The 17,069-nt window shown below is 39.9% G+C and overlaps 1 protein-coding gene across 5 annotated transcripts in view; it reads left to right on the forward strand.

The window, feature by feature from the left end:
- The window catches only part of LOC110831763 (ligand of Numb protein X 2), a 156,707-nt gene that overhangs the window by 137,019 nt on the left and 2,619 nt on the right, over positions 1-17,069 (forward strand). For all 5 annotated transcript variants that reach the window (XM_087355960.1, XM_087355962.1, XM_087355961.1 and 2 more), the window contains 4 exons: positions 13,904-14,026; positions 15,133-15,235; positions 15,458-15,672; positions 16,331-16,858. In XM_087355960.1, coding sequence (XP_087212086.1) covers positions 13,904-14,026; positions 15,133-15,235; positions 15,458-15,672; positions 16,331-16,858 — 969 coding nt within the window. The remainder of the gene's footprint in view (positions 1-13,903; positions 14,027-15,132; positions 15,236-15,457; positions 15,673-16,330; positions 16,859-17,069) is intronic.

Consider the following 17,069-nt stretch of genomic DNA (forward strand, 5'->3'; position numbering starts at 1 on the left):
CGACTTGGAATATAAATTAGATTGCAGCCTATTTCATGGTTACAGTATCACGTCGCGTTTCATAATTCTGACTAATACCTTTTTGGAAACAAATTCATGCCACTTATTATATTAGAATTGAGATTTTCGTGTTTGTGAAAATGTAGACTGTGGATTTCCAGGTTGTGGTTACCAGTGTTCATACAAAGTTCTGGTAAAATTACGCTGCGACGCAGTCCTGAAGAGCATAGTTTATTTTTTTATTGTATGTACTTGTAGGTAGATACAGATATTTTGGACGAAGACACAACCTTTAACTCTGACGGTGTAGGCAGTGTGTTCTTCCGAAACGCTGATATTTACCAACAAGTCCACAAGGTGTTATATAACTCAGAAGACTGGCATCGAAATCTAGATTGATTGTTTCAAGATCACAGTACTTTCTCCATGTTACGTGTATGACAAGTAAGGAGAAATCATATATTTACTGTATATTACGTTTCGTTGATTTTCATTTTCTACTGACGTGGAATTTACATGAAAGAAACAAATTACATAAATAATATATAAAATGAGATGGTAAAGTTGCGTCATATTGTGATATAATAAATATATATATTGTTTAAATGATGATCTAATGTAAATCGAATATTTCGATAAAGAACATCATTTAATATTTTAAATGTTAATTATTGTAATATTTTAATATTTAATAAGAATTTATTGTGATTAGACGGACAAGATTTAAACAATATATATAAATATAGAAAATATTCATTTCGTAATCTAACCCCCAGTCGTCCAGCCCGTAATTAGTCACGACACTGACTGAGTAATCCCGTCTCATTTGTTAAAAAAATTCTAATCTCGTTTAAGGGATCCTGTAACCCGTAACTCCTTAGTACGCCTTGGTCCCTAACATTAATGCTGTATGAAATGAAATTCTGTGACTTGATTCATTCTCACTTAAAAATAATAGGTTTTCTTCTTTAAAGATGGTTGACTATAATCGATTGCCGATAAATCGATTTATTGATGATTAACATTCTGGGAAATATTCCTGACGTACGTGGTATACAAACTTATGTCAGACAATGGGGAATCCCTGCTATCTGAAGTTAGCCGTAGCTGAAGGAGGTCATTTGAAGAGGTTGCCGTTCTTCAAGTGACGTAAGCCCTTCCCGTATTCCTTGAAGAAAAGAACCAGCCAGCTGTGATTTCTTCCAACTTCGAATTTAGTTTCGTGTACCAGTTTCCATTAAGATGAAGATGAGCCTCTCGAAGCAGGCATTTCAGTCCTCTTAAGTTGTATGCGCCGAGATATATTGATTACTGCCTTGTGAAAGAGGGCCAGAACCTCTTTGGAAAAAAGAACGGCCAAGTTCATTTTTCATCCGCTAGCGTAGAAGGGCAGTATGCACGGTGGTAGCTATATGTACCACTTGCTTAGACATTCGTTAAATCTGCGATTTTGCGCACGGTTTACATGTATCTGTTTGTAACGATTCTCTTAATAAACAGTGATTAGTTCCGTAAACATTATTAATTGATTGATATTTGTAATGGCGAAGTGTTGCGTTTTCTTTCTGGTACGGACTGAATTCTTGAATATTTTTTTTAGACGAGCTTCAACTTCAAAAGCTTGAATGGTCTAAATCAGTGGTATTCAACCTGGGGTACGCGAAGACATCTTAGGGGGTACGTGAAATTTTAAAAAAAAATATGATAAACACTGAATAATCAGTAATGTAATTTATTTAATTTGTTTTTGATGTAGATTATATACTATGTATAACTTGAATTATACACCAACAACTTTGGGGGTACAAAGTTGAAGAGAAATTATATCTGGGGGTACGCGAAGACATCTTAGAGGGTACGTGAAATTTTAAAAAAATATATTTTATGATAAACACTGAATAATCAGTGATGTAATTTATTTAATTTATTTTAGATGTAGATTATATACTACGTATAACTTGAATTATACACCAACAACTTTGGGGGTACAAAGTTGAAGAGAAATTATATCTGGGGGTACGCGAACAAAAGAGGTTGAATACCACCGGTCTAAATAGTTCAATCACTGTCCCAATTCGGCAAATGATACGATTTGAAATCCATATATATCATTCTTGTTAGAATCACGAACAAGGTGATATTGTGGGGAACTTATTGAAATGTGGTCACTAGACAGTGTTCTGACTTTAAACGTGTGAGAAGAGGATTGTTAACAAAAGTAAATTTCCGCATGAAATGAGGAGAGGAATGCGTTTGTGGTTATTTCTGTTTCATTTCGGTGACGTCACGTTCCCATAAGCGCTAAAACTTTAACCCGTACACGCGTTTGATTCCTGCTAATTGTTTTATGTAAACCACGAAGAATGTGGTTAAGTTATAACTTAACCAGTTATCACTCCTTTCATTTTCTGTTCTCTGGATTTTTCGGTCGAACTTTCACTCAGCAAGGAAAACTGTTTCTGTACGTCTGCGGGAACCCCCCCCCCCCCCCCCCCGCCGTTTACAAAAATCAGATTAAAATAAACCAGGGCGGCTTTCTCCGAGCAACTTTACATTCAGTGTTACATAACTTTATGTACTGATGTCTGGCTATATAAGTACTGCAAATTCTGAAGAATTAAGAACTCTGTCTGTCTGTCTGTCTGTCTGTGTACATATTTAAAAAGTACGTTTTTGAAAGAGAATCTTAAAAGGAAATTCGCTATAAATTTGATCGTACTAAACGAAACGGAGAGCGAAGAAATTAAGAGGCCACGGTCGGATCTGCGAGGAGGTAGAGTCATGTCACTCCGATGAAACAATGAGTTGTATTTAACGAAGTCGCAGTTTGTAACTGAATGTTTCAGACAGAAATAAAAAGCCCTAAGCACTGCAGTCAGAATCATTAAAAGAATAACAAAAGAATTAATTAGAAAGGAAACTTATTGGGTTCTTCCTACTTAATTTACAATGCACATGACCTATAAATAAGACACTGCTCATTTCCTTATGCACACGTAACTTTGTAAGACTTACAACCCAAAAAAGAAACCGTGATATAAAATGAAATTGCACTGCGCCCCCTCTCGAAGACACAGCTGCCGTGTCATAAACGTGATGTTGGTTCTAGAAGGAACTTAACTGTGCAGTAGACGAGCTCCGCTATAATAAACTCTGCGCTCAAGTTGAGTTGTATTTAGTAAATTTCTGCTCAATACTTACTTTGTGTTTTACTTGCAATCTTCGGGAGATTTTACTCCAGCGGGTTCAGTTGTAAAATTATGCGGATTCTTTGTGCCCAGATATTGGTTTCTGCCCAGAATGTACTGACGTATGTTATTTTTGACGTGACAGCCTTGCAGTTCCATGTGGCACTCGACGGAATTTCTTAATTAACGTGAAACACTGCCCCGTGGCTCAAGCTGTGTTTCATACCAGACATTTTCATAATGAATAGTATTAATCCTGGCTTTGTTGTTGCCGTCATCTTTGTCATTTTATGTTCAGCTTTAACCCGCACGCCCATTCAGTACTGTTATAAGCGACATTGCTTACGTCTGTGATCCATTGCTTTATGTACGCGCAGTGATTTCGCATTCCAGTGACTTAGAAACAAGCAGCTTTGTCATCACAACAGTCAAAGAGCAGAAATATTTAAGACGCTTTTCAATACCTTACACAATGCGGGACATATTACAAGTGCTATACGTAACTGCATGGAGCAGAGTCTTTGACAACTGGTAGTATGCTCAGCTAATCGAAGGAATACCCTATTTTATGGAACCCGAAGGTCCGGTCTCTACCTGAGCCAGATAATCTACTCCAAATCCTCCCAATGTAACTCCACAAGATAAATTTCAATATTATCTTCAACAGTCTTGCCAAAGCCCGGTGTAGTACCTTAACATGAGCTACGGCAGTCTCCTTCCCAGTCCTTGACATTCATCTTCACTTCAAACAGCATCGTTAAATAACTTAAACATCAACATTGTCTGTGACGTGGGGATGATTCGTGGTCGTTGAATCGTGCGGGATATGTGAGGATCCGGTCGTGGCCTATTTTAAACTCGCGCCTTCTTTGCACAGTTGAATTTATAAAAGGAAGTTTCATTCGAAATGTTCCTCGCCGGTACAGTGGCTTTGCCCCACTCACGGTAGGATCATGTTGAATGCAGTGCTCGAATTCTGTCGGATGAAACGCTGCATTGTGGGAAGTTGCTTCTAGAAATGTTGTTGGTAGGGGAATGCGCCTTCCAGGTCAGTCAACACGGTTTGCATCAGTGGACTGCGGCTTCCGGAATGTGCCGTTGAACCAATTTCAACGGTGCGCCTATTGCTTGCCCTTTGCCCTCTGTCCTCGTGGCACCTTGTTTGCTCGGTTCAAAGAACGTGAACGGGTTTTAATTAAGTTTGTTATTGCATTGATTTTGTTTATTGCTATGCTATTTTGAGCTGCTGTTGTTAACTGCGAAGGCCTTTAAGGATCGGATGAAGGGTAAAGGATTAGCCAGGAAACTCTTGCTGCCTGTTTCAAGGGCTGGGTAAACGTCAGTCAGTACGTGTGACACCTTCATTAAAATTCAATGCTAGTGCCTCACGGACACACATTAACGCATTTTATTACCGATGCATAATTTATCCGTTTTGGACATTGTGGATTCTCTGTCGATGTCGATGTTCTGGATTGTAGGTACGTGCCAGCATGTTTGAGGAGCACACCGCCTCCAGAACTCGCATAGTGAATCTCTGTGTGGATTATTGAAGGGTGGATGACGTCTAGATACTAAATGACTCATAGAAAATGTAATTCCAGATTCATCATTCACGAATTCTCATGTATTTCACCCAGAAGTCCTGAGAGCGTTGTTTAACAGACCACAAATAAATAGAAACAAGTTAGGTTGCGTGATACGCTGAGGTGTTGTCGGCGTGCTGAAGTACGAGGTACAGACCTCCTCTGTTGCACATGGAGATGCCTCATTTATCCACGACGTGCAAAGCCGTGGTGAAAACGTGTCCGGTTATGGATACGAAACTCGAACCAGCGTCAGATATCGAACGCAGTAATCGCTATCGAATCCTGTGAAGCTTCTTGTGGCTCCCCGGGAGTGAAAGAGCACTTGTCATGCTGCACGTGTGTGCAGGCGCATTATGTTGGTAATGGGATGGACATTATTTGAATGTCATGGCCTGTCATGCGACAGCTTACCACGAATGAAAGTGCCGTGCAGGTCCATTGCAGCGGGAATTAACTGCAACGGAACCAATCGGTTTTAGAAGCTGGAGGTAGTTGATGAAATTCCCTGCATTCTGAAATGCTCTCCTGTCGATAAAGACAAAATAAATGCTTTTATTTGCAAGTGAACTGAACGTATGTTTAACAGTGTTGTTCTGAGTTGTGACGCCATGTATACTAGTAGGTGGGCATCAATGTTTCGGAGAAAAATCCTGTCCAAAACGACGTCACAACCCAAAACATGATCGTCGTCAGTTTCAGTTAACAGGAACTTAATACGATTTGGGGGGAATACCGAACTTGATGGTCGAGTTGTTGGCTCTCTTAAGTCATTTTTTAAGTCCAGAGTTCAAACATTGGTCCGGTTTCCTTTAGCTTCTCCAGGAAAGCGCCACATAATTTCTAACCCATTGTGCATAAATATCCTATAAATCGGCCTTATCTGAAACATCGTTAAATAACAGAAACCAGGTGTTAAGATGGCATAAGTATTACATTGTGCAGTTTTATGATAGACCGATTCTGGGTGTGTCTGACATGTTCCTGCAAAAAGGATTAAATTGTCTTCGTCTTATGATGAAGTGATTAATATCCTGATGTGTGTTCAAAGTCTGAAACAGCTAAGAGTATTAAAACTTTTTAATTTCGCATGGTATCGTTAATTTTTAAATTTAAGAGCGCGGTATTATACTGTCGAGGGCAGAATATTTTCTTGGATTACAGACATAACAGTTGCGCTCAATTTACAAGGGAACGAGGTGACATTCAATTTATTTTTAGAATACTTCAAGTTGAGACGTGATTGGCATTTGTAATCTGTCTCCGGTTTAGTATCGGCTGAGTGGATAAGGAATGAAAAGTTTGTCGTTGATACTAGATTACTCTTGTACGTGGAATATACTTATGAAATGTGTTTTTTTAAATACTCCGCCTAAACTGAAATGACATAAAGTTCTCTCTTTTTAACAAGAAGTGTCGTATTGTATACAATAAATAGAATTGATTACAATGTAATGCAAATGTATTCTATCGTAATGCGAATTCTTCATCTCCAGAAGGATACTACTCGCGTGTCCTTTACCATGATGGCGGACTTGCTGTTCATTCGGTGTTTGAAAATAAACACATTATAGACGTCGTAGCGTCGTGCCTCGTTGGTTGTAATAGGCCAACTACCAAAAGTGCCAGTGACTTCTCAGTCATCGTCGTCGAACTAGAGGAAACTTCGTTGAAACATGTTACAGGCTATTGTTTTTTGGAAACTCCGTCATTATACAGCGCTCCAGAGATGGACCTACGGTCTCTTCACCGAGATTAGACAGTGAAAAGTAGGTTATCATCACGTTACCCCTTGTTATGCGGGTTGCATAGGATCTTTAATCCTTGGATCGCGTGACCGACGCGTGCTTAATTACAGGATTGTTCACACCGACAGTCTCGTTTCCGTAAATGGATTGCAGTGCCATTCGCCTTGTTAACGTGTTTTTACGTTGGTACTGTCGAAGGCAGGAATGGTTCTCCTGTTACCGCTTTTCCACACTGACTTCGAATCGAGTGCCGCGGTTTTATTCAGTACACGCGTAGCAGTGCATTTAATTAAAGTCTGCTCGGTTTCATAACATACTCTGTCCAAAACGGTAGTAACCTCTCTTCATTTGACACCTCCCGGTAGGCTACTCCATCATTCCACGCCTGACACGAGTCTCATTTTGTCTTTTTTTAAAACCTTTTCAGACGCCAGCTTTAACCTCTTTTAACAATCACCGATTCTGTATTTTCCCCACAGATCACGTTTATGCGTTTCGTATGATTTTTCAGAGTAAACAGCCATCATTTGCTTTCACGGCATTAACCAGTTGATCTTTGTAATGGTGAAGTGCTGTGTTTTCTTTGAGGTGAGAACTGAATTTTTTATATATTATTCAGATAAGTTTAGGCGTCAGGAAGTAATCGTTGTTTATCTTACAAAATATGTCATATTCAGATTTACTGACCTTCGTAAACTTCCACCAGACCAGACGGCGCTGCGACGCACAAGATGGCAACCATCTCCATGCAGGAGGCGTATGGGAAATAAGAAATGCGCAAGAAAGTTGTTGAACCATCTGTGAGGTTATATTGCTTACGTGTAGATATTCGTATGCAATGAAAGTAAACAGAATTCTGTCTAGCCAGACGCGTGTGAATACTCGCCCTTGGCTTTAGAAAACGTGATTCGTTCCATAGACATTTCTGCAAGCTGACGTAGGCCCGTCTCATCCCCTTGCAGCACAACCAGAGTCGGTGGATCGTCTCTTAAGAGACGCAGACTTCAGACGTTGAGACAGTTAAGTTAATCACGTTTCATCAGCTGCACTTGGATATTAACAAGAGTTAGCCCGTCGCCATGGAAACGGAGACCGGAGGAACGCCTCGTGAACGATATTGCTTCTGACAGAGATAATTTCGTAAGTCTTACTAATTTATGTAATTAGTGTGGCGCGGAGTATAGGAGAACTGTTTTCGGAGGTCGTGCAGTTCAGCCATGTGGTCGTGGCACGGACTGTCCACAAAGGAGTCTCGGTTTGCCAGTGTCAGGTCACTCGAAGTGGGAGAGATGACAGACGACGATGGGTTAACATAAGATTCCTTCTATTTCTCGACTAGTTATTTTGTGATTTCTCACGTAATGCAAACAGTGTCGCCGATTGAGTAGGATTTTATGCTCTGACGGCGGCAAGTATGGGTTCCAGCGTAGTGTAGTCTTTGTTCCAGAGGTACTTGCTGCCTCCATCGTCAAGCGTTGACGGGGGTAATTAACATCCCTGGAATGTCGGTCATTGTTTTAAACTCCTGTGTATTTCAACTTCTCGTGTCACATGTTTGAGTCCTTCATGCGTCTGGGTCATGTGTAGCTCTCCTTCTGGCATCAAGTTGACATCCCAGACTTCATAACTCATCCTTTCACCCGAGATTTGTAGCGTGGGGTTCTCTATTTTTCGCCAGTCAACGCTCTCGTCTTATCGCTGCTAAGTAACCTTAACGGACACTGCGCTGTGCCGTTCCTCAGCGCTTCTCACCGCAGAAACCCGGATGAAATCTCAGGAAGTTTTAGTTTGTACTGCGTAGCTAAATGGTTTGCACATTCATCTCGTGCTTGAGGTTGGGTCGATAAATTCCATCAGAATGTCGTACTTACTCTTGTACTGTGTAAGTCCGCCTCTCTTCCCACACAAGGAATGCGATGTTTGAGGTAGTAGGCAGGTTAGAGCGATGGAACCTCCTGAGGCTAAAGGCCGTTTTTGGCCGATGAACAAAGGATTCGCTCAGTTAAAATAGTCTGTAGAAACCCACAAGATAACAACCTAACCTAGCACAGTGTTCCGCTGTATTTTTTATATATGCAGATGTCACCCCCCTCTCCAGAGAAATTTTTTGAAATAAATATTGTTATTAAGCCATTTTAGAATAAAATTGTATATTTGATGTGTTATAATATAGCTGAATTTATGTATTATGCCAATAAAACTTGAAATAATATATTTTCTAAATACGTTTTTTTAGGATTAAACGCTTGTATACGATATATTTATTTTATACTAACTATTTGATTACGACTTTATTTCCAGTAGCCGGATAAGTTCTTGTGCTTATCTAGAGATTTGAAATAACGTGGATTTGTAGAGTAATGTCTAGGCACAGCCTTTATTAAGCATTGCCGTACGTGCAAACTCTGACGAAACATCCGCCACATTTCATCTTCCACGTAATTTCCTTCTTCTTAATTATCCACTTTTAAGAAAAATTCTTGTAAATTTATTCGCATCTCGTGTTTCTTTTATTTTTTAATTTTATTTTCCCCACAGCTTGAAATGAAGATAGAAATTAGCGCTGTGTTTAATGTCGCCCGAAGAGCAATCTTGCACATATTAAATCGAGCTGGAGACCGGAAAACAATGGGATGTAATTAAGCTTGGTTGATTTTCAGCTAGACGTATCAAGCGCCAGATCGTAGATGTGTGAGGAACTTGTATCAGTCTTACTCTGCTTACCCAGAACCTTAAGGGAATAAGAATGTCATTTTCATGCTTCCAGTTCATGGAGCCTTTTTTTGTCTAATTGTAGAACGGGTCATAACCTAACCTTTTGATAGATAATATCTCCATATTACTAGATCTCAAATACTTTTACGAAAGGAATCTTGGATCTTTACACGACAGAGTAAAAATTTTCAAGATAATTATACTTTATTTTTAATACCACGTTCTTAATTGTCATAGATGTACGGCACTGTGTGAGATCTAGGGTTTCCACGACGACGAGGATAACGGTACTACTCTTCTGGGTTTCGGCGCTGTGTAGACTCGTCGGTGGATACCAGCACTTCGGATAAACATACTGTCTCCATCTTCATAGCTGAATGGCGCCGAAACCCAGAAGAACAGTACCGTCATATACAGCAACGTTTATTTATATTCATTTATTTGTAATGTTTCATTTTTGGATATTTTATGGGCGTAGTAATAGTATAAGTTCTCCGGTATTCCTAATTTGTACTATCCTTTAATGACATGTAAATTTTTGTTTATGAAACGCGTAGAGCTTAAACCGACATGAAACAACTCAGATATATTCGAACAAGGTGGATTCATGGCGAATGGTTTTAATGCTCTCACCAACAGATTGGTCTGACAAGGTCGTCCTACTGTGTTACCCTCTCCGACAGAGAGGTGGTCGCTTTAATTAACACTAGCGATGTGTGTTGTCGTGTGGTGTGTATGAGTTACTGGCGATGCACCTGTTCATGTCACGAGGAACTAGCATGAGTGTGGAAGATTGCTCTGACTTCGGTTAAAGTTCCGCACACAACATCAACCGGAGTTTCACGTCTCTGAAGCACCAGCTGCTTCAACCGAGTCCTTTTCCTGCTTAGAGTCGAGGTTCATCGTGAATGTGGCTGTCTCCTAGGTTATTGCACCGCGTAGTCTGGTGGAAGTTTACCGACGTATTAGATGTGCTTGGGGGCACAACAACCCAGAAGCAGCTAGTCATATTAAGACTCACCGTCGTGAAAATCCTTCTAGATTCGTGAAGGACTATTGTGATAAAAGTATTTAACTATCGTATTCCAGAAAAGCAGACGATATCCTGAATGACTGAACGACTATCAGCTTCAAGTTTAAGAATCTGCTGCTTTGCAGTTAATTATCCAGAATACGTAGCAGCACCAAAGTACGTAAGAGATGTACGTATATAGAACTTTACCAGAATGAAGACACAGAATTGTTCTTTTTCTTCTTGAAACTGTAATTTGCAGTCAGTTCTTGTGGTGTTCAAGATAAGGTCGTTCCCTAACTCACTGACAACTTCTCTACGCAGTCTACAGTCCATGTTACAAACGAGTCTCTGCCGGCCGAGTCATGGCGCTGTATTATTATCTATGGTGTGGAGATGTGCCAGATTCTACGTAAGAATACTTCGAGTGATATTTCAGGTTGTCATGACGTTGAATGCGTGGATTGTGGTCGTCTGGGTCGTGACGTCGTGTAGTCTTGTAAATGATTACCAAGGAACATATCGCCTCCATATTGACTGCACGGGAGATGGATGCCTTCACCCAGAAGACAACAATCCATCCAGGACACAGTACTTAAGAAGCTTTTCATCCATCGCTTTAGTAGGCCTGTGGTGATAGTCGTGTGTCGACTTTGAACCCATTCATCAATCAGTGGATGACTTCGCTTTTCCTCACATTTTCTAAATAAATAGAAGCTCAGGATTTAAACATGAATTTGGTATTTTTATACTACACAGCATTCTCACTGCTGATTTTATTAAATGATAATAAATGTATCTTTCTCTCACACAAGATTCTCTGTATTTTCTGCAAAATGAGGCACCACTGAGCCCGTCCTACACAACGCAATCAGTTCCACAGCAGTTTACGTACAATCTGCCTTTCCCATCAGGTTCCATAATGGCAGCTTCGGCTATACGGAATAATAAGATGTTGAGACGGAGGTTATTATCCATACCCTTTACATAAAAGGGAGTTTAGGCCGAGGATTTCGAAGTAAACCCACAGTAACGGATTTTCCACTGTAGCTTCTCTGCCCTGGAGGAACGTTGTCGTAGGTTTATAATCCTCTCCAAAATGTTTCCGTGTCTGTCTTCGCCTACCTCGGCAGAATTTTATTGATAGATTATTTCTTGTGTTTTTATTTGTGTTTTCGCATAACCCCTGGGACTTATTACTTGCCTTTTATTTACTTACAACAAAAATAAATTATTTCATTTTGACTTTCCTTTTTTGGGGGGGGGGGGGGAAAGAACGTGTATCTGAAATTACGAAATCCCCGCCAAATCGTTGCCTTGACAACTCTGCCTTGAGCGCGGGGCTTGTACGTATTGAGATACGAGACCACTACCCTTCACTTTTATTTCCAGAACTTGTTCTTTTATTACCACTTTTAGTATCGCGTTATACTAGTGTTTATGTTTTTAAGCAATTAAAATATTCTTGACTAAAATCGTTGCTCTCTTCTTGGTTTGCTTTTCATTACAAATTCGCCTAAGGAACAAGTTCTAAACAGTAACCCATTCTTTACCCCTTCCTTGTCTTCTTCTCTCTGTAAGCTATGAAATATTCAGCGTTTTCTTTTGTTCCTTTCGCTTCGGGGTCGTAAAAATTAAGATCTTTTATGGTCTTTATACTTCATTGGGGGCTATGAACTCTGAACATCCATAGCTGTAAGGCCATTATATCCCTGATAGTCACTTTCTTGGCAGGTCTTGATTATAATTGAAATTATGTACTATAAAATTGAATACAATTAAGTTCCTTCTATTTTAAAGTACTATCTCGGGAATTACCTTCACCGACTGAAGATGACCACGAAATAATAATATTCGTTATAGCAAATATTCCAGTGGTGATCGAACCGGGTGCTTCCGGAACACGAGTAAGAGTGCACACCGATTTCTGTGTCCTCGTGCTAGCTTTGCAGTTGTATTCTGTTCCCAAAGTTTAATCCCAAATCTTCAAATACGAGCCACGAGATCATGAAGTTGTGCAGAGACTGCGGCCGCGGTTTGAAGTCCCCGGTGACACTGCGAGCTGTACCGTGCTCTGTAACCACTGCGGCAATCCCACAGGACATTTCACGTCCACAACATCACCCGGTACTTTGAGCCGTGGAACATTTCACTACAAACCTCTGCCGTTGCCAGACCACGTTTTTTTCTCTTAAAGTTTCTAAATTGTCTCTCCTTTTTTTTTTTAAAAGTATTTCTAGATTGTGACGCCGTTTGGACTTGTAGGTAGATATCAATGATTCGGATGAACGTACGTGCCTCCATCAGCCATGAAGCCGGAGGCAGAATGTTCCGCCGAAACGTTGGCAGTAACTACGTACGGGTCTACGAGGCGTCACAACCGAGAACAACGTCATTCTCACCACCGTAGAAACTCCAAATCCAAATATAAATCGTATAAATAAAGAACTAAAACATCAGAACTGTTTAAGAAATAAAGAAAAGCGAAAGGAGATTTACATTGATAAACGTAGGAAAACTTATTCAACAAGAACAGAACGGGAAAAAAAAGATTTGCAAGGGTGGAGTTGGACGTAGAAAGTTGACTGACCAAGAACAGTTGACCTCTGAACAGCGACGTAAAGAATTAAAATATCAGATTAGAGAAAGCGCTCCGAAAGGAGCGCGTTGCTCTATTATAACTAAAAGAGATCGCTCAGTTAGTCAAGAAATTCCTCGCCTTTTGTGGAAAATTCCAAGGTTCATTACTATATTTGCAAGGTTTTAATATTCTCCTCCCATCTACGTCTACATCTTCGGAGCGGTCTTTTCCTTTCAGACTTTGCAATCAAAATTTTGTTCGCATTTCTCATCTCTTTCATACGCGCTACATGCCCCACCCACCGCATTGTTTGGTCTATAACTGTCATACTAATTGATGCAATGACGCTTATTGGTTAGTCCTTCCACTATCTCCTTAGTTCCTTAAGCTTTAACATTCTAAATAAATTTTATAATAATTTACGTTAATGCAGACATATTGCAGTTCCATGTTGTTAAAGAATACTCAAGCGACACTATTTTCGTTTGTATTTATTTTTCGTACTTCCGACGAGCCACTCCAACGCGGCATCAATATAATTAATGAAGTGCTTTCTCAAGTCTTATAAAATTAAGTACTTTAAAACGAGAAACTGGTTATGATGAAGACAATTAAGGCGTTCTGGACTGATGGATGAGGGCTAATGTAGAAGCAGCTGAATTTGTAAGGGCCTCCTTTTTAAAAGCCGTCTCTCTACACTTAAAAGAAATGTGAAGAAAGTTTTGACAGCTTTTGATAATGTTTTGGTGTAATTATTAAGGTTGCTGCCCACCTACAAGTCCACATCACGTTTGTCTTCAACCCTGTAAATGAAGGCATTATGTTCCTCTGAAATGTTAGCACCCATCTACAGGTCGACACGGTATCAAAACATGGAACGCCGCCACGGATACAAAGCGTACAAGCAGCGATTGGGAGTTGAAATTCGAATTTGGGATTTCCCATATAAGAGACAGGAGCGCTAATCACTGCTATTACAAGAGAAAACCCTGTCTTTGTCATTAATATTTCATGCAAATGTTAGCATTAAGTTTGCGTTCTTGCATGCTTAGTTTTGTGTTTGTGTGTTTCAGCGTTGTGTTGTTGTGCAAGAAGTGTTTCCAGAGGGTTTGGTATCCCAAGACGGTCGCCTTAAGCCTGGGGACCAGCTCATAGAGATCAATGGCATTGACATGACAAATGCTTCACATCATCAGGTTAGTATAAATTCGCTCTTGAGACCAGGAGGCTTCGTGCCTCTTCTTATAACGGCATTCACTGTCGACGTCTGAAAATTAATTTATTTCCGTGCATAATACCAATTTATGAATACGTAACAAACCTTTGTATAATCAAGAATTGCTGCTCTGAGTGGGGGGAGGGTTAAATAACAAACTTTGCGTAGAAAATTATCATGTCTTTTGGTGTTTGGAAACAGAAATAAGTAATCGAGTCAGTGAAAAGGTTTTAAATGTGCAGTTTTCGTGGGCATTCTGGATGGTGGACTGAATATTCAGTTCTGACGACGAAAACAGGGCCAGTGGACTTAATTCTTCGGTTTGTCCCTTGGGTTCTATAAGAACAGAGCTCCTGACTAAACAAATCAGTGAACGCCATCTGTCACTGAGGTTACTTCTGCAAAATTGTTGTCAGTTGTCGAAACAACAACGTTAAGAAACTGACTTGAAATTTCCTCTCTGAAATAAAAATCCCTGTCGGTGCTGTTCTGGAATTAATCAAGCAAATTGTTGCTTACTGTCAACCTGTGATACTCCGGTATCGGCATTTTTCACGTCGTGATGTCTGGTGTTTCCATGGCATTGTTTAACAGTGACGATTCCATTTGTATGGATCAATGCACTGCAGTGTAGCGTTTATATTCATGGAATTCTTTAGTGAGACCTTGGCTCAGAGGCTTCTTGTCTCAGCTGAGATATTTTATGGTGTCAAATAGTGTATGTCCGTGCCAGTCCCAAGTGACTGTACCTTAAGCAAGGTACAGTCACTTTTTCCGCACCCTTTCCTGTTAATTTTCTGTAAACTATGCAGCCTCTGTCTTCAGGATATTTAGTTGAACTGTCTTTCATAAGAACACATCTACAACCCAAAAGACTCAGCAGATTGTATTATTTTGAATTTATTTTATAAAATTAACAAGAAAATAAAGAAAGAAATATTTTTCTGTAATGTTAACTGTCTTTCATTAATAGGGCTATTTTTTGTTTTTCTATTTGTCCATAAAATTTTTGCAATAAAAAAGAGCTCTGAGCTGTTTTCAGTAGGCAATTTATATTGTGTCTTCATTTAATATTATAATTTTCAGGCATGCCAAGCCTTAAGAAAAATGAGCCCAGTTTTACGTCTTGGAGTGTATCGAGAAAGGATAGAAGCATACAGCGCTCGCATATTAGCACACTACATAGAAGGTAACTAATTTCATGTAACACTTTATGTAGTCTTATAGTCCTTTAAATATTTCATGTACTGGGTCTTAATTATAATTGAATATTTAATAAATTAATAATCAGTATACAATATCTTAGGTAAATAATGTTCACTGATGAATCAAGAGTGTTGTAACAGCGCATTATATTTCATTCATGAGTGAAAAGTTTGAAATAGTAAACAGTATTTCTCATGTCACACAGAGATCCACACAGTGACCTTGGAGCGACAGAGCAACCAGCAGCTTGGTGTCCGTTTGAGTGGCTGGTGGATGGAGCAAGGCATCTTCATCCTGGAGATCATCCCAGGAAGTCCTGCTGCAAAAAGTGGTCATCTAGAACCCTATGACCGCATCCTGTCCGTTAATGGGGAGGATGTGGCGTGCTGCAGGTTGGATCACGCTTCAAGGCTCATTCAGGTGCGCTGCGTGTAATAAGTGCACTCGATAGTAATCCCTATGCTATGGCAGTATACTGTCTTTATTGTTATTTTCAAGGACACTGGCATTTTAATAAGGATCATATTTTGCTATTGGATATTGCTTGTACTCATATTGTTCTTCTGTGGCTTTTTATTGTACAATTGACTGTGGTTTTGCTTCATTTTGTTTCTTTTATTGATTATTATTTCCTGATCTGTTATGTCATTTATATTTATTATATATTTATTTTATTATTTAGTGTTCTGTCTGACGACAGGTCCATATGAACAGGATCCTTCCATCCTTTTCTCGGACTGGGACCTGTTCATATACGTTCTTGGCAGATGATCCAGGAGTGGTTTGCCATTGCCTTCTTCTGTGTGTGAATGGAGTAATTGTTGGGATGCCACGGAGAAACCGGGGAAGCCCCCGGAGGAAAACTCCGTGTGGCCTAGACCACGGCCTTGCCCAACACAAGTTATAAATTCGGGCAACTTCCTATCATTGCATTTTACACTAAATAATTCCTCAACCTAAGAGAGTAACTCAAAATAGCGTATGAATTAAAAGATCCATATTTAATCATACAGTTTTATACTATTGGGAGGAAGCCACATTGATCATTAATATCTTTCTTCCACTTCTGTTTGTTTAGAGCAACGAGAAAGTGACGTTAGTGGTGGCTCGGAAGAAGCTGAACCGTAATGCGCAAAGCAGAGATGGTCAGCCGCTTCCAGTATGTCATGGAAGAACCAAATCAGCCCCAGAGGCTCTTGGAACTAATATGCAACCATCAGCAGCACCTGTTGGTGCAAGTATGCAGACACAACAGCCAGAATCCATCAGTAATGCCAACACTGATCCAGACCTGCACTCACCACTGTTACAGTCACAGACCTGGCAGGCAAAGTTGCAGCAGATATCTCCAGATAGGAACTTGAACAATATCGTAAAAGCTCTATGCCACGAGCGAAGCCACAGCCATTCATGTGACGCACTGCAAAATGTGGAAGGAAAACCATGTCAGCAATTGTCATCACCACCTTGTGCAAGGCATGTGCCCTCTTCTATCATAAGAAGGTCGTCTAAGGAAGTGACTGTCGATGATCTGGCTATCAACATCAAACGGAACCTGCAGATAGAGGGTATCCAGTTGCTTCAGAAATGTGTAACAATTAATAAGGTACGAAAGTGAGTTCTCTCTCTTTGTTTCTGTTGGTGATAAATTGAATTCATACTTTGACGCAGCACAGTACGGAACGCTACAATTATTATTTTCTCCTGGATTTTGCGTAGGATACAGATTTTTGCATTCAGTATTCTCGGTGAAACGACAGTGATAAATGTGTGAAAAATTTGTAGCACCGTTTCTGCCGTTGTTCAATAATGTCGGT

Source organism: Zootermopsis nevadensis, unplaced genomic scaffold (assembly GCF_977971745.1).
Source record: "Zootermopsis nevadensis isolate Lab colony 2312 unplaced genomic scaffold, Znev_1.0 Znev_ptg000025l, whole genome shotgun sequence".
Lineage (NCBI taxonomy): Eukaryota > Metazoa > Arthropoda > Insecta > Blattodea > Termopsidae > Zootermopsis > Zootermopsis nevadensis.